At 42.1% G+C, this 23,659-nt stretch overlaps 1 protein-coding gene across 1 annotated transcript; it reads left to right on the top strand.

Moving 5' to 3' along the window:
• The first annotated feature begins 685 nt into the window (after positions 1-685).
• On the top strand, positions 686-23,240 carry KIAA1210 (KIAA1210 ortholog). The gene is made up of 11 exons (XM_058032939.1): positions 686-746; positions 5,585-5,753; positions 8,462-8,591; positions 11,023-11,181; positions 11,720-11,785; positions 13,660-13,872; positions 14,352-14,469; positions 15,215-16,810; positions 17,580-17,722; positions 18,222-18,321; positions 21,105-23,240. Exons 1-11 carry the CDS (start codon positions 686-688, stop codon positions 21,275-21,277), a joined length of 2,928 nt encoding a protein of 975 aa, XP_057888922.1. The 3' UTR covers positions 21,278-23,240.
• Positions 23,241-23,659: the final 419 nt, after the last annotated feature.

The following is a 23,659-nucleotide window of genomic DNA, read 5'->3' as shown; positions in this document are numbered from 1 at the left end:
AGTGGAGCCAGTTACCACTGAATGATGTTAAAACTAGGCTGGACTTCTGTTTTCATCAGGGAGGAAGATGATGCCATCTGCTAATTTGGTTGATCAATAGCCCTGCTGGCGATAAGGTTTCAGAGCTTGTGCTTAAAAGCTGATTGCACTGTATCCAAAATAAATTTGATCTATTGGTTTCCACAAATGTAGCATAGCCTGGAATGATGTTTCAGTGCTGATGCTTAACTGGTTTTAATAATGACAGACTAGACTGGTGCCTGCTGTGAGCACACTGTGATGCATGAACCCTGGGCAGCTGAGCACTAACTTCTGTTTTTAACAGTGGTGTGGAGCTGTCACTCCCTAGCAAAGGTTCATTATTCTAAAACTGGGAAGCATTACAGTGTTTGCTGTGCAAGTGTAATGACATCTTTCCTGAGAGCAACTCTGATTCTGGTCTCTTAGCAAGACAGAGGTGCTGGCAATGATTAGACTGGATTGTTAGTTGTGGCTGGAGAAGTAAGTGTCACTGAAAAATGAAAAGTTCTGTGGCCAAAGTGCACAAAAGTGTGCAAGGCATGGTTGTGATAGCCATCTGGGCATGTAGTTTTAGAAAAGATTTTGCTGTATTTTTTCTTCATTCTGCTGGGGAGATGGACTAAAATTAAACTGATGCTTTAATCTCTGTTTCAGTGACTATATAATGGCCACGAGGCCCACAGAGGTCACACAGTCACCTGGAGACTCAGTGGAAGAGTGCACAGGTAAGCAGCTGTTCTCTGAATGTACACCTGATGTGGAAGATTTGTTTTCTTCAATTACTCAGGTCTGTAGTGACCTGTTTTACAGTGTTTTTTTTCTGGGGGCTTCTCTTGTAGTGTAAAGAAAATTCTGTGTATCCCTGTCAGCTGTCACTAATATGGAAAAGACGATTTAATGTGCAATACTGGAGTGACATATCCTGTTGGAGGATATTCCTTTTGATTCTGACCTGGATTTTAAACCAGGATGTCAGAGCTTGAAGGGCTGATTGTTGTGCCTGCACTGATGGATCCTGCAGAGGTGGGAGCTGAGCCTGTTACAAATCCTCTGTCTGTGGGAGCTGTGTCAGACCCCCAGCAGCCTCTCTCTGTCTCTGCCTCTGGCCACATTTGTTACTTATTCTTTAATCTGTGGCATGGTCTGATGCAAACAATGTGAGGGGATGGAATAACAGGCAAGAAAGTAAAATATCTTACTTATGCCAGACTTGTTTACCTTAAAGGATATCCCCTTTGCCAGTTTGAATATGAGGGATAGCATCATGTCTGAAGCATCTCTGGAGAAGTGGCTGTCACACCATTTGATTTTTCTCTCTTTTCTTTGGCTAATGTTTTGCAATAATCTTAAATGTTTGTGTTTTAAAGGTCATCTTGCTTTATCCTTTAGAAATATATTCACCACTATCAAAATATTGTTAGAAGAGATAAGCAAATGGCAGAGAGACTGTTAGTTGAACTCTGCTTGGCAGATGGATAGAGGTGAAGAAAGTGTAATGATGGATGCTCAGCACTCTCTGGTTTTTAGATTTACAATCTAGTTTGTCACAGAGTCTGGTGCTATCCCAGCAATCTGGTAAGCTTGTGTGGAGCCCATGCACGAAAATTTTGTATTCAGGTTTACTAGAAGATTCAGAAAAGAGATCAAATTCTCTTCCCAGATGATGGGAAAAGCAGGACATGGCTCATGATCTGAAGTGTTGCCTCTAAATCCTCCAGGAGTATTTCTGACCCTAAATGAACATTTTAAGTAGTTAAAGGCTGCTGTGCTGTTGCCAAGGAGTTCAGGAGACACTTGGCTGGACCTGGACAAAGCCACTTTAGATCTTCTGTTTGCTTCCAAAGGTGGTGAAGGATTGCCTCACCTCTCCCTCTCCATAATCAGCTCATGATGTAAAGGCTCTGGGAGTGTGAAATCCCCACCTTCACAGTGCAGTCAATTAGACTGATTTATTGAGGTTTGCCTTGTCTGTAGTGCAGGGCTCCCAGTGCATGCTGCTCCTTCTCTGTGGCAGGAACCAAAACCTGCCAGCACCCAATGTTGGTGGTACTGAATTCTATGATTTCATTGCCTGTCTGCCAATATCTGGTATTTGTATGAAGAATCATGACACTTTCTGAGAATCTTGTCTATGGGTTGGGATTTTTTTTCCAGGTGTTCTTAATGTTGAAACTATCTAGTCCTTGGATTTGAGGGTTAAAAAAAAGATAGAAAATACTTCCTGACTGCACCCTAGGAAGTCAGAGACCATAGGAGATCCCCAAATGAATGGTTTAATTTTAATATGATCACTGACCTCCCAAATCAGATGTTCCCTATGCTTTCTGCAGTTTCAATTTTTGCACTGGAAGAAGCAACCTTTTATTTTCTATCTTATTATAAGGAAAGACTACTCAAAGAGCAGAAACTCCTGAGTTAGTTTTCTCTGTGCTCAGGAGGCACAATGATATAGGCAATACACATACAGTAAAAAATACAGAATTCACAAACTTTACAGATAAAAGAAAATGCTTATTCCTACTTCTTTTCTGTTACAGTTGGCTAAAACATAGCATAAGCAACTAATTTTTGGGAAGGCTTTTCCTTTTTAGGGCAGTAACCTAGAAATGTAGTATTCTAATTTTAATGCCGTAAAACTGAAGATAAGCAACCATAAGATATCAAAAATCACCAGTGGATGAAGGGAAAATAGGCATGGTTGTCTGAGCTTGGATTTTTGTTATGCAATGGTTTTTCTCCCATTTAAGTATTAAGGTCCTCTTGTATTTTATTAGTCCAAGTATCATTGAGCATTCTACCAATTTATTGTTATGTTGAACTGTTTCACAGTGCACTGAGGTGTTGGCACCTTTAGTTTAAAGGTGGCATCCTTTTATTGGTGTGCAAACCAGAGTACAGCTGTTCCCAGCAGGGAGCAAACAAGAGCATTGTATTTCTGTGCCCATGTCCTTTTTGCTGAGTGCTCTCTCACAGAACAGTCCCACAGCTTCCATCTGCACCCAGCACTGAGTGCCCAGCAGTTATTTGATCTTTTTTTACATAATAATATGGCCAGTGCCAGTCTCTGGAACTGCAGGGAAACTTGCTGTCTTCTCATTCATCTGAGGCAGCTGAATGTTTGCAGCTGAGCAGAGCATGGTTGAAGAGGAGTTATTGCTGGAGGGGATGTAGCCCACACACCAGTAACAAATTAGAGTCTAGAGGAGGCACAGAAGTGCCTGATGTGTCTGCATCAGATCCTCTCTGTTGCACAATGGTACAAGAGCTGTCCCATGCCAGCTGGGGATTGCTCCCTGGCAGTGTTTGGAAATCCTTTCTGCAGCCTCCGTTCTACATTCAGCACCACTTCTGATTAGACAGGTATTTGGAGCAGTACCTTGGCAATATTTGCTTTAGTGACAAGACTCATGTCTGTTTCTCTCAAACATCCTTAGGATCACTTGCTGCTGTGTGGTGGGTTTTTGGTGTGGGCTTTTGATGTGGTTCGGTTTTTTTTAACGCTTTCCTGGTTCTCTGGAAATGCCAGCATCTAATGAAGCTCATCAATAATACCTGCACTAGAATCCAGCTTGCTTTCTGTCTCTACAGCTGGCAGTTCACCAGTGTACATGACAAATGTACATGTCCTTGTTTCTCATTTAGATGAGAGCTTTTGAGCTGCAGAGCTCTTTGCCTGTCTCAAAGTTTGCCATTTCATTCTTGGAGTCATTGACTGTGTTAGCAGACATTGCAGAATTGATAATTTTGGGGAACTGCTTTCATTAAACTCGTTAAACTTTTGTTTTGCCTACCTAAGATAAACCAGATCAGCTTTAACAAGTTTCCTGGAAGAATACCACACACATTGTCTAGTTGTGGATAGGGAAGACAAGAATGGTCAGGATGTGTTTCCAAAGGCTCTGAGGCACACTGACAATGCTTGTTTTACTGGAGAGGCTCAGTGTGCTTGCTGACCTCTCCTCTCCTGCCAGTCCTTGCTCCAGCTGCAGCATGAGGCTCATTGAGCCCTCTGGGAGTTTTAACAAACCCTAAACCCTTGGGATCAGCTCTGGGCACAGCAATAAATACAACCTGTGTGTTTTCTGTGGCTGTCTCATTCATTTATTGCCTGATAAGCAGCAGTGGAAGATAACAAGGCCTTCCACTGATAGACCCTCCCCAAGAGCAGCCACATCCCATTGTTATTGAGGGACTGCAGTGAGAGCTCCCTTTCCATGTTTGAAAGCTGCTTTGGCCTCAGGAGCAGCCCAGGTCACTTGGGCAGCAGCTGCAGGTCTCTGGGGGCTCTGCCCAGGGGCGGCAGTGTCACCAGGCATGGGGACACTGTGGCAATGTCCTCGTGTGTCCTGACACGTGGTGCTGGCACTGGGCTGAGGAGCAGGCAGGAGACAGGGGGAGTGGATCTCAGTATCATTGTTTGTCTCTCAAAGTGGCCACTGTCTGCTGCAGCTGTGTGGTGGCACTTTCAGCCCAGATAAGGCCCATTGGCACAGATCCCTGCACGTACAGGGCACACGTTGAGACAGAGCATCACCAACTAAATCATTGCTGGGAGAGAAAATAATTGTCTTGAAATAATGCCCTGCTTATGAAGGAATCCTCCAGCTGTGGGCATGTGTTATGCCAACTGCTGTGAAGTATTATTTGAACAATGAAGCTGGCTCAGATAAGCAATGATGTTATTGCTCTGAGTATGTATTTAAGTCAATCACAGGGGTCTCAGTACAATAGCTTGGCCCAAACCACTCAAAGTGACCCCTCAGTGCAAGGGTCAGGGACAAAATGCAGGACTTGTGTGCTGAAAGAAAATGTTGAATTATCTTCGATCCTATTAATAATGAAAGATCAGTGATGTTTCACGGTGGGGTTTTAAAATTCTTTTTGTATTTTCATTTGGACTATGGAAAATCTGAAACCGAATTAACACTTTTCCAATTGTGTTTTTAGGGCTGCTCTGTTTGGGGCTCTCATGTCCTGCAAGACAATGTCTTAATTTAAGTTTGCTTCTTTGTCCCTGGAGGAGTTGCTGATTTTATTTTGGGACAGGTGTTTAATGTGTTTATTTAATGTGGAAACAGATATTTTGGTTTTGGAGTTTATAAATTCTTTTTCCAGTTTCAATCTTTTTGCCAATGTTGAATGTCCTTTAGGTGCTGTCTCCTTAGAGCACTGAATAAAGAGTAAGCAGAACTAAACCAAACTAAGTAAAGAACATTAATACTTAAAGACATTGACAGCAATTTTTATTGAAAATACACCAGGCATGATCACTGTTCAGTTGTAGATAGATACATTCTCTATATAAAGTATATTTTTGCATAGACTGGAACCCTGGTAGGCACCACTATTGTCAGCTTAATGCCACTGTTGCTCTAGAGGAACCAAATGTAAGAATTGAAGCTTCACCTTTCACTGGACTCCAGCACTGAATTATTTACAGAGGAGCTGACACTGAATGGGCTGCTCTGGCTTTGAGGCTTCCTCCAGGGTTTAAGCGATAACATTACCCAAGTTAAGCAATACCGCCAACTTTCCTAAATTATCTTTTTTTTTCATGTTGCAGGAAAGAAAAAATCTAAATTTCAGACGTTCAAGAACTTCTTTGCCAAGAAGAAAAGGAAAGAACCTCCAGCTCCCAGGGGAGAGAGTAATTTAAAACCTTGCCAGTCCAGCAGCGATGTCAGCATCGCTGTGCTCAACACTGCTGCACTTCATTCACCGGGGGAGGCTGGGTAAGCTGCCAGGGAAGGAAAATAAATAAAAGAGGACCTCTCACAGCAGTCGGATGAAAGCATGAGTTGGCCCCTTAGGAGCAGCCTCTGTGCAAATTTGTGCAAAACAAGCCCTAATGCTGATGAAGGAATCCCAGGAATTTCCTCTTTCTTTGCTAGAGCTGAGGAGTCAGCCTGGAAAGGAGGGGGAGGGCAGGGGCAGGGTGATCCAACCTCTCAGCCCAAGAGTGCAGATAGCCCAGATTGCTCTGATTGTTTTTGGTGTTTGAAATCTGTCCGGGAGGGTCTGACCAGCAGCACCTTCACAAGAAGGGGATGGTGAATGAGTACTGCCAGTACAGAGGAGATGTGTGGAGCTGTGTGGGTGATTTTCAGCATCAGTGATGCTCTCTGTCATGGCTGCAGTAGAGAGAAAAATATTTCTGGTCTATTATCAGTGTGTGGTTGCCTCTTTAACTTTCTTACCTACCCCTTCAGGCACAAATAACAACTGAAGGGCCCTGGTTTTGTGTCAGCCACCCCTGCAGCATGTAAGGAGGTTTGCAAGCCTAGAGTCCCATCATTTCCTCTGGCTTGGTGGGAAGCTTGAATGTTGATACACAGGAATGAATTGAACATTTGTAGAGGGAAATCAGTGTGGACAGGCAATGGCTCAAACATCTGGCCTTTAGTTAGTGCATCTTTAGCTTCAGCAGAAATATACCTATACATATACATGTACAGCCTGGAATTACAGAGGAATGTGGATTTGCACATAAGAGTGTACTAAAGCTGCAGTTAATTCTATATTTAATCCTATGGTTTTGGTTTTTTTTTTTTTTTTTTTTAATGCTGGTGACTGCCAGAAGAAAATACAGTAATTCTCTTGCCACCACATCTGATACATATGCAGAGAGAGAGGAAAAGACAGAGATCCTTTACTGGCAGTCTCAAGAACAAGGAGACCTCAGCCCTTATGGGTAAAGAATTCCCCAGAAGGAAAGGCAAATACATCCTAATGCACATGCATTCTTTGCAATAAATAAAATATGCCAGCTAATAGTGAACATACATTGCAGTAAATAAAAGCTGCATGACTGTTTTTCTTAATGCAGTAAAATTATGCCTTGCCCATATGGAGTACGTCTCATGCTGAAAAGGACTATAAAATCAGACACAAAAGAATGGGATGGCTTCATTAATGATGAAATAAGGCAAGTGCCTTGCTTGTATGCAGAGCTGCTGTCCTGCAGACTTACACAGACATTAACCATGGTGTGTAATGGGAGGAAGCACAAACTCTGACCTGTGCTGTGAGAGAAACAGCTCTGATTGCCTTCAACACAACAGAAATTTGCAGCAAATTTATTTTGTCCTGCTGTGAGGCTGTGTATAACTGCAGACTGACTGACTACACCTTTGGGGCAGCAGAAGGGTTAGTCCAGCAGCTAGGGGAGGTGTCTCTGGAGATGTGAAGAAGGGGGATGCAGGAGGAAAAAGTGTCATTTTTTTGGGTTTTTTTATATAGTGCATTTGCTTAATGAATGTTCACAGTCTTTTTTAGCTTCTAAATAAAGAGAGAATCTATGGTTAGGCAAAGAACCTATTTGATTTCCTTGCAGAAGAACTTTGACATACTGAACTTCTCACGTCAGAATTGTGTTCCTAATCATGCTCTGTTCCCCAGAGTCAAACTTTCAGAGGCAAAGCATTGCCTGTGCAGCATCTGAGCCAAGGAATCCTTGTAATTTGTGTTTGTTAATAGTCTCATGGCCAACAATGAGAAAATATTCTATGATGCTTTCCAGTTCAAGACTGGGAGGAAATCCTGGTAGAGGCTATCCTTGTTGTCTTTTGGACAAAGTAATGTACAAACAGTACCTGCCTATGCTGGTGGAACTTGGTTAATAAATTATTTGGAGCTTTTCTTGTTGTGCCACTCAAGTGCAAAAAAAATTTGCTCTGCATAACTTAATAGCCCAAGCCCAATCAATCTCAGTTAATTACAACTCAGTTAACAGCTGCTGTGGGAACTCATCGTTGCTTCACTGGGCTGAACAGCCAATGAGCACAGAAACAGAGCAGGAATGTCTTACCCTGCACTTCAACCTGGCCATTGATGGGTCTGTAACTGTAGCCATGGACATTGTCCCATCTACATTTTTTAATACACTTAAATAATATTTAGGATATGAGTGAATGCAGCTGGTTTTATTGCTGGACATGAGAGGATTCGAGTCAAGTTTGTTAATATATCAAAGTTAAATTTTCTGCCCACATTTACAAGAAGGAAAAAAACCAATCCACCATCTTTGGCAGGTATGACACACGCCAGGCTGCAAAAGCTGTATCCTGAATGTCTGATGTTAGCCACACTGCCACCAAAGGAGGGCAGGGAACTCCTGTTGTCCTTTCTGCACCTTTCTTGGGGTGCTTTGCGTCCACCTCACTCCTAGCACAGGACCTAATCACACTGGACTCCCTCTCAAGTCAGAAAACTGAGCTGTGTGCTCAGTGCTGATGCTGGGTGCATTGCAAAGGGACATCTGCATTTGATCAAAGGTGTTCCTCCTCCCTTCCGATATAAAAGAAGCAAACAGTGACTGTCCTACACATGCACAAATCTGAAGTGAAGCATGATGCATCCCACTCTGGCCTCTCTATCCTCCCTCTGCCCTGGTGGGGTGGGGATGTGCCCAGTGCATGACCACTCATTCCTTCCTTTCCAGGCCCAAGGGTAGCATGGGGAACAAAGCCTTGTCCCACGACAGTGTCTTCATTTTGGAGTCTGCACCAGGAAATGTGACAGGTGATGTCTTGTCTCAGGAAAACAGACCTGGGAGAGTGAGAACTTTACAGGTGAGAACATCATCCTCTCGTCAGCAGTGCTGCTGTTTGTCAGCTGTCTCCCAGGAAAGTCTGTTGCTTGATTCCTTTTGCTGTGTGCCTTAGGATTTTGCTGACTGAAGTGTCTAAAGCCAAATTTGCTACTTTTGGATCTACTCTGCCTCTTGGAAGCTGAATTTTTGAGCAGTCCTGGTGCTTCCAGCCTTGCCCAGGTCTCATAGTGTGCGATGTGAATCCAGTTCAGGAACTCTTGGAAACTTTCTTTATTAAGTGTGTCCTCTTCCAATGGGATTTATGTTCTTTACTTCATAGCTACTGCCTTTGGGTTAAGGCCATTTATTTATACGGTAGTGTGTCCCTTACACTGTTATTCTTTAAATATTATTTGTGTTACTCTTTTTGGCAGTTCTGGCTCAGATGTTTTCACTATTCATGGTAGTGCCAGTGGCTGTGTGAGTGTGTGGGATGATGGATATGTCAGGATGCTCTGACAGCTTTATTTATGTATGTATTCTCTTGGTCTCTGCTAGCAAAAGATACTGTATTCTGCTGGGTCATTTCCTTCTTCCAAGGCAACACTGAACCCTCCTTGACAGCTCCCTTATGAACTGTTGATTATATTAATTGCATTTCACTAACTGCCCAGCTTGGAAAACTCAGATAAAAGTTTAAGATTTTCCAGAGACTGAATACAAATGCTTACTAAAGGAGCCAAAGGTCATTGAAATTCCTCCTTTGCTCAGTGTGAGCTTCATGTTGCAAAAGACAATTGAGTCACATGTTAAGTAATAGAAGATGCACAGAGGGACTTGTTCCTCTCTAAGGCTGCAAAACAGGCAAGGCTATTTTTTGTATAACTGAAAGAGTAGCACAAGAAAACATGTTTGTATATTACAGAACATTGTTAGGGGGCAAAAAAGCTCTTCTCTTGCTGTTTGCAGTCCACTGTGCGCTCTCCCCATCCATCACACTGCACAGTAATGTAACACTGCCAGCATTATTTTGGTAGCTCTGACAGACAGGCTTTTTCTGTGAGCTTGACTCTTGTCAGAATAAAAGCCAAGCACTAATAAAAGCAGATACTTTCTTAGCAATGTAAATTAACTTCTACCACTAGAAGACAGAATGCAAATTCAGTTTCCCCCACACACTTTGCTGTCTGCATGTAATAAATTTAATAAATCTAAGACAGGAAGTTGTGAAAAGAGACCAAAGCAAAATTGACTTTCTGTTTTTTCCTTCCCATTAAGTGCACACTTATGTTGTATGCCTTGTATTGCCCATATATCACAGTATTGCAAGATATTGCTCATAAATTGCAAAAGGAAACTGTTTGAAAGGGGGATTGGTGTTCTAGATATTGTGCTACCCCGTGTGGCAGCTAGATCTATAGGAATTGCATTTTAAGTGAACCTTGCTGAATAAGAGTTGCAGCTTTTTAGGTCTATTTTAAAGAGGTATAAATGACTGCATAGATTGCAGGAAAACACAAAACTAGGCTTACAATTACCCAATATGGTTTAATAAGCAAAGAAACAGAAAAAATGAGTCTGCATGTTTATCTTGGGAATATTCTGCTGAGATGTTTTCAGTTGAAGGACAAGTTGTGTTCAGACCTTGTTTTTATTCCAGCTTTGTCACAGCTGACAGACTTAGGCCAAGAATTTTAGTGATGGTGTTTCCTGAGATCTGAACATTTTCAGTTTGAGGGAACATCTGCCTGCTCCTGAGTTTGCAGACTTTGTTGTATTTTTCTAGGGTCAGGGCCGGCCAGAGCATTCTTTTGTGAATCCTGGAAAAGAATCCCATTCTCCTTTACAAACAAAGTTGTTCCTGGCTGCTGTTACCATTCCTGCTGTAGACCAGGATGTGGTGGTGGGGGAAATTAACAAGTAATTCATTAGGGTGGACCAGAAATGAAATTAATTTGGTATTGTATAAAAATTGTGACTCAGCTACTTGTGTGGGAGAAGGTTGTAACAAGCTCTCGGATTTGGAAGGGCTTTGTGAGGGAAAGGTGACTACATAAACCTGGGATTGGGAATGTTGACTGGCAATATTTTGTTATATTTAGTCACATAAATACCTAAATTAATGTGACTAAATAATTAAATCTGGAATTTGAAATTTTTTAATTTAAATGGAGTTAATCTGTAGTACATTTTCTGGAATGGTCAAATTCCTGTCTCCTTTTGCTAAATTACTAAATAAAACTGATTTTACTTTTAATTTTATGCCAACACCAGTTTTAATGATGGGTCCTTGATGAATGTAGCTGGATAAAATTTTATTAATGACTCTTTTCTATAAATGGTCTGTTTCTTCAAGTTTTTCTGTTAACTAAAAGATTCTGCATATCTTTTAGTTATGCATCTGGCTTACAATGTCCAGAACGTCTTTAAATTACACCATTTGAAGTTTATATTCTGTATTTCAACCACAGCTTCAGCTTCAGCAGAATGTCAAACTTGGATCACCTCCTCTTGTTATAACTGGGAAAAAACTGGAAGATGCAGGTGCTGTTTCTGAAGATGATGGTTTACCTAGGAGCCCTCCTGAAATTTCAACCCTTCATGGAGTCCTGACAGATTCGCCAAACAAGGTACAATTGACCATCCATACAGAAAAGAGAGAATCTGCCTAGAGAAGGGGAAAACCATTTTGTTTGTTTGTACATGATGGTACAGATCAGTTAGAACCAGAAGAAATAACCACATGGATTGTGGGCTTTTCACTCTGAGCTGTACCTAGAAATTGATCCACAAATACCTTTTCTGTGCACAATTTTCCATGCTTTTATGTAGACCAGAACTCTGACCTCTATCATTAGCAAATGTGTGATTTCAAATTTCAGTGAACTTGTGAGAATTTGTAAATCTGATGATTTTAAAACAACAGCTTTATAAAAGGTACTGCCTCCTGTGGTCAGCCTTCCTGGTGTATCTCAATGCGGGAAATCTCCCCTGCTTTATGTTTGATGCCAATGAAGAAATTAAACCCACTGTGTAAGGCAGGGACCCAGTGACCCTTCCTTTATTTTTCCTCTTGTGTTTTCTCATAATTAGCACTGGATATCCAGCTCAAGATAATTCAGTGTGACACTTCCCCTGACTTACCCTCTTCCTCCTTTTATCCCACAGTCCTCCAACCCTGTTCAGCGTCATAGCTCTTTGAGTTTAGGAGGGACAGACAGTGAAGATGAACAGGTAAATAGCTCCTTTTCCTGATCATAAACTTCCCAAGATGACATATGTGGAGTCTGTATGGAGCCAGTACAGTAATTTTATTTTTAAAATTTATTCTGGGTACAGTGTACCCTAGGAAACATTTCTTTAAGAGTCCAGAGCGAGGGAAATGATATTTAAAATGTACCTCTCGGGGTTTTCAATAAGAAATAAAGACAGGCAGAAATCTATTGGTAAGTGGGTTGTGTGAACAGCACAGAGGCGGCTCTGTGACAGTACAAATCTATAAAGTTACACAAAACATTGGACCAGGCAAAGCTCTTCAATTCTGCTCCCGCATCCCAGGGCCCCCATATCAAATAATCACATCTTCCCATCAGCAGTGGCTGTGAGCAATGCCCTCCATCTCTCTTATCATGGGAAATGATTGCAGGACCAGCCTTTCCTGATGGCAGGTATTCCACAGGAAAGGGTGGGTTTTAATTTGAAATTTTCTTTGGATGATAAATGACCATGAGAAGCAGCAGGTTCTGCTCTCAGAACAACACAGTCCTTGACCAGATTGGAAAAATTTGCAGAGGTCATATATTTTTTGATGTACCTTGACAGTTTTTGTCGATGAGATGTGAAGATGTTTTCATGATCTTTAAAACTCCATCAGCACATGTGTTTGACATGCTGTGTTACATCCTAAGCTTAAACAAATCTAGACTGCAAATGCCAGGCACAGTGCAATGGCTGAGTGTCACTCAGCTTTGTGAATGAATCTTTGCCAAAAATTCTTTGGCATTTTACAAGTGTTTCAGAAAGTTTGGTCTTTCAAAACAGCAGCAAAACCACTGAAACTTCACGTTTGGGGGGCTTTAGTACAAACATTTCTGTAAACCCTTTATTTTGATTGCACAATCTAAGCTTACTGCTGTTCAGCTCCCCAGAGCTGCCTTGCTGTGAGGATGAGATCCACAGCACTGTCTGGAGGATGGTTCTGATATTCTGAAAAGCATTTGATTTTCCTGAAAGTTGATATTGAAAGACAAAAGTGGCTGTGGCAGCTTTCTTAGAGATAATGAGGAGCAGGCATCCGTGCTATTTCTGTGGCTTTTAAATAATGGATTTGTGCGGCGGGTCGCGTTACTGGGATGAAGAGGCAGCTGTACAAACGGCAGCAGTGTCTCCTGCTGGTGTGTGCACAAACTGCAAAGGTTTTTGCAGATGGGACCTGGGTTGGGGACGGGCTGGGGCTCTCCCTGTGGCAGAGACAGCGATTTTCCTTCTGCGTTATGTGCTGTGTGTTCAGCTGAACTCACAGAACCCAGCAATCTCTCTGCACAGATGACTTTAGGCATGCATTTTAAAACGAGGGTTTATGCCCGAAACTATGGCCATTTCAAGCTTCTGAAATGGAATGAGCTAACAAAGGAAATGTTCCAGAGATGTGGGGAAGTAAAGCAAAATATACAGAGCATTGTATTGCAAATCAAAGGCGACTCCGACAAAGGGGAGAGAATGATGAGGAGGACTCCAAAGATATCAGAAGGCTAATTAATTACTTTATTATACTATATTATTCTATACATCTAAAACTGATTCTGCCAAGGACTCAGCCCTGCACACACTGCACAGAATCTCGTGGCTGTCAGTGACATTCCCAACACACACACACACACACACACCTGGCCCTGATACCTGATACCAAACACCATCACTGTGGGTGAACAATCTCCAGGTTGCATTCTACTTTGGCACAAACACAGGCACAGCAAATGAAATAAGAATTGTCTTTTCTTTCTTTGAGGTTCTGAGAATGTGAATCTCAGAAATCCTTGGGAAGAATTGCGCCTTGCTTTCCTCTGTGAAGGGAAATGTGGCAACAGCACTGTATTTCTGTGTTACAGATCCCTTCTGGGGCTTCCTCCAGGCCCATCAGTCCTTCATCCTCTGGCACCCAGGGCACGCCAGTGTCAGGAGGCAGCAGCTCCCTCCCTGTGGATTTCACCACCCCTGCCAGTCCCCTGGGCTGCCTGGACACCTCGGCAGCCCGGCACAGGATTGCCATCAACCCGCGCAGGCACAGGGGCTTCACCAGCAAGCACCTGCTGCCCCTCCAGGTGGGTGTTTGCTGCCAAAGAGTCACTGGGCAGAAGGAAATAAGTGTGAGTTTTTAATTATTATTTTAAATATTTAAATTTCTTTTTCTTTCCTATCCACGTTCCTTTACTTTTCCATTGGAAGAAGTGAAAACACCTCTTTTGCACCAACCAACCAAAAAAGACTCTGAAAATTTAAATATTATGAAAACTGAAAAAAACCCACAATTTTTGGTTTTCATTATTTAGCCAAAAATTGTGGGCTAAGTTTCATTTGTAAAAAGACTTCTGGTGTTTGAAAAGCTGAATGTCAGTTTTATAGGGGCCCAAGTCTAGTTTTACAAATCTAGTTCTGAAGTAGAATAGTTCATTACCCACAGTGTTGGTAAATTACAGGAGGGAGGCTTTGTTTCTGTGATTTGAGTATTCATAGAAATGCATGTGTATAAACTGCCATTTTTGTGCACGATTCTTTAATTACAGCATCTTCACTTCTTTAGGTGAAACAGCTGGAAAATGAAACTTGTCTTCCTGCAACTCCAGGAAGGAAGGGAAATTCAACAGAATTACTTGAGAGTGGCAAACATAAAAGTGATGGGGAAGGTAATGAAGACACAGGTATTGCTGCTTTGGGTGCTTGAACTCTTCTGTATAGCACTGACAGGACCTGTTTGAATTGTTAGTCCTTCCAAACTAGGCATCTTTTGGTTCTATTACATAAAACCAGTCCTGGCTGCTGAATTGTTGTGATGGAAAAAGTCAAGTACACTCAACAAAGTGATGCTGAAGTGGTGAACTTTGAGGGCAGCATTAAAAAAAGAGCTGAAAGCATCATGTCCAAAAGCACATGCCCTACACAGCTGGCTGGACCTCAATGTGTGAAACTGAGTTCCCTGACACTCAGAAAAACCTTAACCACATTATATGTGGTTAAGCATTATATGTTGTGTGTGTCAGGTGACTTTGATTGGCTTCTGTTTACTGGATCTTCCTTTGCCACTCACCCAGAGAGAATTCTCCCAGTCATTGTAGGCGGCTTTTCTAGGTATACACATGCAGAAATGTCTAGAGAAATCTGGCTGGTAGTCTTACAGCTAAGGGTATGCACAGGAAACAGCTAAACAGCAACTAATGTGTACACCTGAAACAGACAGCAACTTTCAGTCACTCCCTGGATTAGGTGTGTTCAAACTGAAACTTTATTAATCCCTCACTTGGAGAGCCCATTTCTGAACAGGCTCTGAACCAGCTTGTTTATCAGTCAGCAGTGCCCAGACATGGGGCATTCCTGTTAAAGTACTGCACTATCTGCAATGCATACAGATGGTGTCTGGATTGTCACCTTTTCCTCTGTTTAATGCAGGATTACCAGCCCAGGTGGGACCCTGTGCAAAGGGAGGTGGTTTTAAGGAGACACCAGGTGTGAAATCCCCCACTGATGCTGCCCCTGACTGCTGTGATCCCACACCTGTGGCAGAAGACCCCTGTGCTTTGCTGCAGGAGCATGGGAGCCTTCCTGGTGTGCGCCATCCCTACAGAGGAGCCACACTCCTCCTGAGGCCTGAGCCTTCTCCTGTGAACCTGCAAGGACACCACGGTGCAGGAGTGATGTGCTCTGCAGATGGGTCTGATGGGTCTCCTCATGAATCAAAAACACATCCTCAAAGTACCAGTGCTGAAGCACCTGCACTTCCAGAGCTGCAGCAGCTTGAAGGAGAAGCTGCTGTGTCCCCAGACATACCCACAGCTGACTCGTTCAGCTTTGGTGTGGAAACATCTGGCATGGGTATATTGCCAGGTGTTGCACCAAGTTCCTCAGTAAATTCTGTGGATTCAAACATTAATGCCCAGGAAAAGGGGGATCCCCTGTTCAGTGGCAAAGAAGAACTCTGCTTTGGTACTGCTGGGAATCATTCCAGCCATGCTGCCTCAGATGCTCCACAAGCTGCAGTAGCTGACACAGAGTCTTGTTCTGACATCAAGACAGGGGCTGATTTGAGGTCTGAAAAGAGTTCAGTAGCAAAAAATGACAAAGAAACTTGTGAAATTATGGAATTTCAGTTATCCAAGGACAGTGTAGAAAAAAAAATAGACCCTGCTGCATCTGTCTCAGAAGCAGTTTGTGTGGTACCTTGCAGTAAATTGGAAGTATGTTCTAAAGCAGAAATCGTTCCTGCTTCAAAGGGTAACCAAGGCAGTCAACAGGGCAACACATCTTGCATTTCTGGAAAACTTTCCATTGGGTGTCTTGCCTCTTCAAGTTTGGCTGGCTTGAAGAGTAATATATCTTCTGATGCTGAGAGTAAGGAGCGCCAGGTAAGCACTGCAGCTTCTCACAGAAAAGCAGCAGAACGCAGCCAATCATCAGATGAAAATGTAAAAACTCCACTGAAGACTGCTTCTGCTAGACCAGTCAGATTCACCATTGCACCAGCATGGCAAAGGTCTCTCTCAGGGGGTTCAAACTCAAAGGAAGATTCCTATTCCAGAAGTTCTCCAACATCCCCTATAAGACCAGAGTTCTTTGAAGGAATGACAAAAGAGCCCTCACGTTTTGATGCAGCTCTGCAGGAATCAGCAAAAACCAACTCAGAGAGATTTGATCGGGATTGTAAGGACAGAGATCTGCACTTGAATTCTTTCATGGAGTGGGCTGACCATGAAGCACAGAACTTTGAGAGCCCATTTGGGGTCAGACTAAGAAGAACATCATCTTTACTGAAATACCAGAATGAAAGCTGTGTCAAGCCCCTGAAGCTGCTCCCTCCAGCTGCTCCAGCTGCTGCTTCTGCTTCAGTCAAGGAGGATCAGAAACTGATGGGCACTGGGAAGCCTCCTCCAAGCCTTCCTGTCCATACAAAATCAGTTGTTAAAAAACCAGATCTCCTAGAAGACAAAAATCCTGCCAAGGCAAGATCAGAAGAAGTGGCAAAGAAGCAAAATGGTTATAAACCTTCAGGTATTTATGCTGTCTTTGTATCCAAACATTGTGGAAAACATTGGTCATATAAAGAGCCTTGGCAGAGCAGCACAAAAAAAAATTTAAAAATCTTCTTGGCTAAGAACCAAATTCAGCCTTGAGTTCATCACCACTATAATTTAATTGGCTTGATGATTTGGCCAGTCAAGAGAATTCTTGGCTTATCTTAATGAAGGGTGTGTTCCAGCAAGAAGAACAACAGAATAATGGCTTAAATGCCTCTGAAACATTTCTGGTATGAGGTATTTGTACATATAGTTGGAGTTTCATCACAGATTTTTAAAACTTGCTGCAGTTTTAGTTAAAAATTCAGACTGCAGCTGCTCAAACATTAACTAGGAGTTGCATTAGGTGAGATTATTTTTTAAACAATAATTTAATTTAAAATATTTAAAAAGTGACATGGAATCCTGTATTTTACTGCCTACATGAAAACATGAAAAAATCATTACTGTAGTACTCTTTTAATCTGCAATGGAAGGATGTAGTTTCAAAGGCAAACTCCAGTTCACAGTGATCTCAGTGGGACATCTGCCATAGACTTAGACAGAAGCACAATTGAATCCAACACTGGAGAATAAACAGAAATAACTGTTATTGCCAAGAACAAAATCATCAGGGAAGGTAATTTTATCTCCATCATGTGCAAAGGGTGTTACAGATGCTGAAGGATTTAAAATGTGAAGCACTAACTTTAGACTGACTTGACCTAAATCCCTTCTTTACTTCAAAAATGCTTCTTTTGTAGAAAAAGTCTCTCCATATTTGGAAACTGCTTCCTCTGAACCAGCTTGGGTCTCCATGGCAAAGCTGAAACGAAAGGGTTTCCAGGACCACCCTCTTGCCAAAGAACATAAAGACAAAGCTTTGGCCAAAGTGGATCAAGGGGAGGTAGGGTACCAAGTAATGCTGCATGGGTGAGAATCCTGCCCCAGGCCACCTGGGTACTTCTGCAAACTGTTCAGTATTGTCTCCATGGGAGGTGTGTTGTGAGCATTATCCAAAGAAAGCTTTGCAGGCCTGGCCTCTAAAACCCTGAGACAGAAAAGTGATGCAAGGGAGGAAATGCCTGGGACAGCACTGTCATAGGGATTCATTTCACAGCTGGATTTTCCTATATGTTATTTTCCTATATGTTCCTTTCCACTGCTCAAACCTGAACATTTCAGAGCTTTCTGATTGCCCAGAGCATGTTTATGTAGCTGCTCTGAGTTGCATTTACTTCCTTACTGCCTTCTCCCTCCCTCCTCCAGGGTGTTCCCAGCTATCCTTGCCTGGCCTTTGCTGCATTTCCACAGGCAGGTTTGAGAGCTGCCAGGGTGAGCTTTAGGAGTGCCCATGGCTGACAGTCAGCTGCATTCTTTTCTTTTCTTCTCTCCTCACTCTGCAGCCAGGGCTCTGTGCTGGTGAGAACACTCTGAAGAAGAGGATGCCTCCCAGCTCTCAGGACCAGAAAACACAAAGAAAGCCTGGTGTGTCTGCAGCAGCAGGTATTCTCTTTCTTTATGTAGGGCTACAGTTTGCACCAGTGAGTGGTGTGGGTGGCAGGGATGGGGGAAGAGAGACACCATTCTTATAATCAGCACACTTTATGTAAGGCCTATTCAGACCATGGTTTTTGTGTAAGTCAACATAATGGCTTGTTTGCTCAGCAGAGAGAGCAAGTGAGGAACTCTTATCTCAACTGCCAGTTCATGAAATGGCACATAAACAGTCTGGTGATTTATTACTGGCCAAGATCAGTACTAAAGAATAGAAGTTGAAGTTGGAGAGTGTCCAGAAGAGAGCCGCAAAAAAGGTCAGGTCTTCTAGATCTCCAGTCAGCCAGGAAATGCCAATAGGAGTGGAGTTGTTTAGTCTAGAAAAGACAACTAAATTTTCTGCAGAGGACAAGACTGGTTTTTATGGACAACATGAACTTAAAATGCACCAGGGGATGTTTAGCTTAGATGTATTGTTTCTAACAATAAGAGCTGTGAGGTGCAGAAGAGCGTGGCTTGCATATGGAGAGTGTGCAGTTTCCAAGGCAGGATGTGCAGGATAGATAAACATGTATCAAGAATAATTTGATAAACATGTATCGAGGATAATTTATGTAGAGTGAGCTTCACCCTCAGGTGAGCACAGAGGCTGGAGGGCCCCTCTCTCGAGCACTTAGCTCTGTTTCTCTGCATTAAAGATGCAGGGGGAGAGTGTGACTCACTTGGTGACTCACATTGCCTCTTCCAAGGCTCTGCTGGGCTGCAGCTTCTCCCTCCCTGCTCACCAGGGTGGTGCCAAGCCTCAGCAGCACGCTCCAGCTAGACACAGAGAAGCCAGTCCTTCAGCTCTAAAAGCACATTGTGCTAGCTGAGAGCTATTGATTGCAGATACTGCCTGAGTAGGGAATAAATGCACCCCTGTGCCAGACCTGTGGCTTTCCCATTGCAGATTCCTGCAGCTGACACAGTGAGAGATGCTGTGTGGAAGGAGCCCATGCGCTGCCCCCTTTCCTTCCCTGTGTGATCCAGCAGCACCCAGAGTTGTTGTACTGGAGATATTTGGCAGTACCTCTGTGCTACTACCTGTAGTAGTTATTGCTAGAGCTGTTAGCCATTTCTGAACCTGCAGGCTCTACAAAATCAGCTTTCTCCCTTACCGCAGCAGGTGACTGGCTCAGGGTGTTTGCACCAACACAGAAGCTCTGATGTTGGTTGCAGCTAATTTTGTGAGTGTGTATGTGTGATTAAAATACCACACCTTCTAAAAAGGGTTCTGCTTGTCTTATGGCTTTAGGTGCAAAGTGAGGGAACATAAACAGGCTGATTTCTGCTCAGATGAGGTCTTCCTTTGAAAGGCTGACTGGATTTCTGTACATTGCATCATCCTAACCTTGGAAGCCCAGCAGCCTTTGGTGAAAATTCAGAACTTCACAAATTTCTCTGCTACTTGTTTACTAGAACTTGCAGTCTTTGTTGTGCTTACAGCAGAATTAGAAATTCTCTGATTTGGTTCCCATTAGCCCAACCAGGAGTTTGAAAGTGCTGGTGGTGGAAATGATGTAGAGTTAATATCTAGAGGAGTTATTTATTTGGATTGTTGTGTTTATTACAACGAAGGTTCTCTCCCAAAATGGGGAAATTATTTTCAAAATCAAAATTCCAGTAACAGTTGAATTCCTACCTCGTCTTAGATAAATCTGAAAATGTCTTGTGTATGTAGAGCTGCAGCCTGTTTAATGGACCTCCAGTATTAAGTATAGTTTACCTCCTGCAAGAACTATCAACCAGCCAGAACTTTTAAAAACCAGCGACCTCCTGAGTGAAAATGGGAACTACTTTGGCTCTACTCATGGAGTGTGACTAATGGAGCTGATGGATATTTTCCATTGATTTCAGTGCAAGCAAGATCAAGCTTCTTTTACTTAGCATGGCTTTGACATTAATTTTGAAAAATTTCAAACAAAATGAATGGAGCAGAACTAGATAGGAACTCAAAGCCATCAAAGGAGCATTATCTGTGTTCCTTCATCCTTTGTGAGGATGACAGGCTTCTGTTAGGCTGCATCAAGAGGAACACCTAGTACCATCCAAATCCTACCACCATGGCTTACAAGTGGAAGTACATAAAGCAGTGGTTTGATTCCTACCTGGTATTCAATAATATTGCTGGAGCAATATTTGTGTTGGCAGTGAACACTAAAAGAAATCTTTAAAAAGTCTTCTCAGTATTGGAAAACATAAACTTTTAACTCCACAGCAAGCCTGGGGTAATTCTTATCCTGCAGCTATTTTGTTTCTGTTTTCCTGCATACTCAGAACTCTTATTCCTAGATTTTCTTGCTCTCACAGAGCATAATTAGCCTGTGGAACTCCTTGCTGTGCACTTTATTTGAAATCAAGGGTTTGAAAAATTAGGAGATTAATTAACCAAGAATCTGAGTTAGACAAATAACTGGGGTTATAGTCTTCACATGCTTGAACAATTTTGAAAAATATCCTTCATTTATCTGGGTTTAGACAGTTGCTGTTTGGACTGAGGAGATGATTTTTTTATGGGCACACTGCTCACTGTTTAGTATCAATTTTCCTGTTGCAAGAGCTGGTCCTCACCATTGCTGTAGCTGGACCAGAGAGTGCCAGCAACAGCCAATTAATAACTCCTTTGCCTTCTTGGTGAGTCACAAGCATTTTGGGCTGTAAAACAGTTTTGAGAGAAGCAAATATTTTTGGCAGAAATTGATTTTTTAACTCTCAAGATTTCTGATGAGTGATGTGTGTCTTCTCATGGGCAGGTAAATTTGGACCAATGTCTCAGGAAGCTTCTGTGGTTCCTGCTGTTGGAAAGGAAGCCAGGCACTCCCCTACCCTGCCAATGACACCCTGCAGTCCTGCTGAACCTCCCTGGCTGTCCCTGGCCAAGAAGAAAGCCAAAGCATGGAGTGAAATGCCCCAGATTGTACAATAGCAAATGACAGGACCATCCTTTGCATTGCCAATAGCTGTGTTAACTCCACTTAATCCCTTCTCTACTGTGACCATTTTTTTTTTCTTTTGAGAAATAAGAGCCTTAAAACTTTTGATCAGACTGTTGTATATAACGACATAATGAAGAAATGCCACTGTGGGCTTAATCTGATGTATTAGGAAGCTGAGCATTTCCTACTACCAGACACTAGGAAAATTTGATTCATTTTTATATGCTTCCACATCTGATGGTGATGTTCTGAAAAGACACGCTTCAGGCTTTTGGAACATTTCTCTAGCACAATATGTATTTAAAGTTTCTTTTAAAGAAACTTGTTCTTTTAAAAACACTGTACAGTATTTTGTAGGGTTTGGCTTTGAGCTAAGAAATTAAGGTATGCTTTAAAATATTCCCAGTGCTGGGCACTGACGCACTGTGAGTCATGGACACTGATGTCATCACAGCTCCTTCTCTGGGGCTCTATGCTGGGCAGCCTGACTCTGCTTCAGGTTCTTAATGATCTCTTTTGTGATAGCTGTGAGGTCTAAACACATCTGAGCTGGAGTGGTTCTGGCTTTTGTGTGATTTGAAGTCTCAGTGCTGTTGGTCCTGTGCTTGCTCACAGATACCCCCTGGAATGGCCCAGAGCTGCACGCTCCATTCTCTGTCATGCACTGGAAAACCACCACACTGTAGCATGTGTCTGCTTTTAGTTGTACCTTTAGAAATCTGGGCAAATTAAACATTCTACTAAAAAGAATTCCTTCCTTTCTTTAATTATGGCAAATAGTGATTTTTTGGTGAGATTCCTCAGCCACTTCTTAAAGAGTGTGGTAGGGGGAGAATTTGCTCCTTAGAAAGTGGCATCTTCTTTTCAAGAAATGCCCCCCTCCATGTTCATAAGGATGTATATTTAGTCAATTGTATGTGATGTTAGTCATAAAAGGGGCATCTGCTTTCCTTGTTGTCTCATCAGCCTTTACCATTAACTCAACATCAGTCTGAGAATGTGCAGCTGGAACAGATTATCCTCTCAGGGCCTGGCCTTGCAGTCACTCAAACTCACAAAAGTTTTGCTATTGACTTTGAAGGATGCAGACATTTGAAAAATAAGCTTTGTGAAATGATGTTGGTGGCATAAGAGACAGTGGCACTTACTGGTGCTTCCAGTTCTTGCAGAATTGCACGTTTATGTAGTTTTTGTTTACAGTCAGTGCAAACTTTGAAAGCTGATTGACTGTTTTTAGCTGGAAAGTTGGTCAGAATTTTTAAAGGAAAATATTATCTATGATAGGATTAACTGCAAACCAAAGAAAATTGGTTTCAGATCAGCTCAAGCAAGACTTTAATCTTCCATTTTGGGCCTGAATTTAACATGTAATTTTTGCAATTTGAAAACAGTATTAACTAGGAGCTAGACTGTGATTTTTTTTTTTTATAAAGGTGAAAACTTACTTGCCCAGGAAGGCTCAGAATCCATAGATACTATTTATTCTGGACTAACACCAGAAAGAATAGGAGTTTTACTTGATAAGGAAACAAGGAGTGCTTGGTAATTAATGCCTATTTTATAACTTCTTTCTCTCTGCTTTAGAAAGCAAATATTTCCTTACAAAGAACTGAAACTTTTGTATTGCTCTGAAACTTTTGAGTGTAATGTAAAATAATTTACTCAGCTATGATTCCTGGAGTTCTGTACAGTTGTCATCCCACCACAAGTTACTGACCCTGTGTAAAACACAGACCTTTCTATATATAGGGAACTCTCTTCTCATTCTGTTAATGTGGATTGTGATTCTTCACCCAAAACACTGCAATGGATTCTATAATCTCTCTTTCCCTGTGTTTCCTGTTGATCTTAATATTGTTCCTGTCTTTTATGTTTGGTATGTATATATGTTTTTGTAATCCTTGAAGGAACCCCTTTTTTATTCCATCCCCCTATTTGGTTTACTATCAAATGCTGTTGCCAGTGATGATGATATCATTTCTGGGAAGAGGGATGGATGGCCCTCGTTCATTCAGGAAGAAATAAAACCAGGTCTTTGGTCAATATTGACTCTGTACATGATAAACTGCATAGATTTTGTTTTGGGGTCATTTTGTGTGACTTAAGACTGATCAGCACAGCTGGTCAGACTAAAGAACTTTTCTAAATCTAAGTTTACAACATCATGAGAGTGCTGATGGCTCTCCTGTTGTCCTGGAGTTACTGCTCCTTTGTGAAGGGCTGGTTTGAGGGTTGGTCATAGGAAGCCTTGAAAATACTTGTTTGTGTGTGTTCAAAGAAGCTGCTCTAGGAGATTTTTGGAGTGCTTTAAAGAAGAAGGAAAACACTAGAGAATCATGTGATGTATATCTGAAATTCACTTGCATTCTGCA

This window comes from Melospiza georgiana, chromosome 12 (genome assembly GCF_028018845.1).
Source record: "Melospiza georgiana isolate bMelGeo1 chromosome 12, bMelGeo1.pri, whole genome shotgun sequence".
In the NCBI taxonomy this organism is placed as follows: domain Eukaryota; kingdom Metazoa; phylum Chordata; class Aves; order Passeriformes; family Passerellidae; genus Melospiza; species Melospiza georgiana.
This window is presented reverse-complemented; position numbering and strand designations above follow the sequence as displayed.

Bases quoted from the DNA above. Each gene is read 5' to 3' on its own strand.
- KIAA1210 (XM_058032939.1), top strand. From the start codon at position 686: ATGGCCACGAGGCCCACAGAGGTCACACAGTCACCTGGAGACTCAGTG. The intron at 747-5,584 runs GTAAGCAGCTGT...TTCATGTTGCAG, and splicing joins CTCAGTGGAAGAGTGCACAG to GAAAGAAAAAATCTAAATTT. The intron at 16,811-17,579 runs GTATTTATGCTG...CTTCTTTTGTAG, and splicing joins AAATGGTTATAAACCTTCAG to AAAAAGTCTCTCCATATTTG.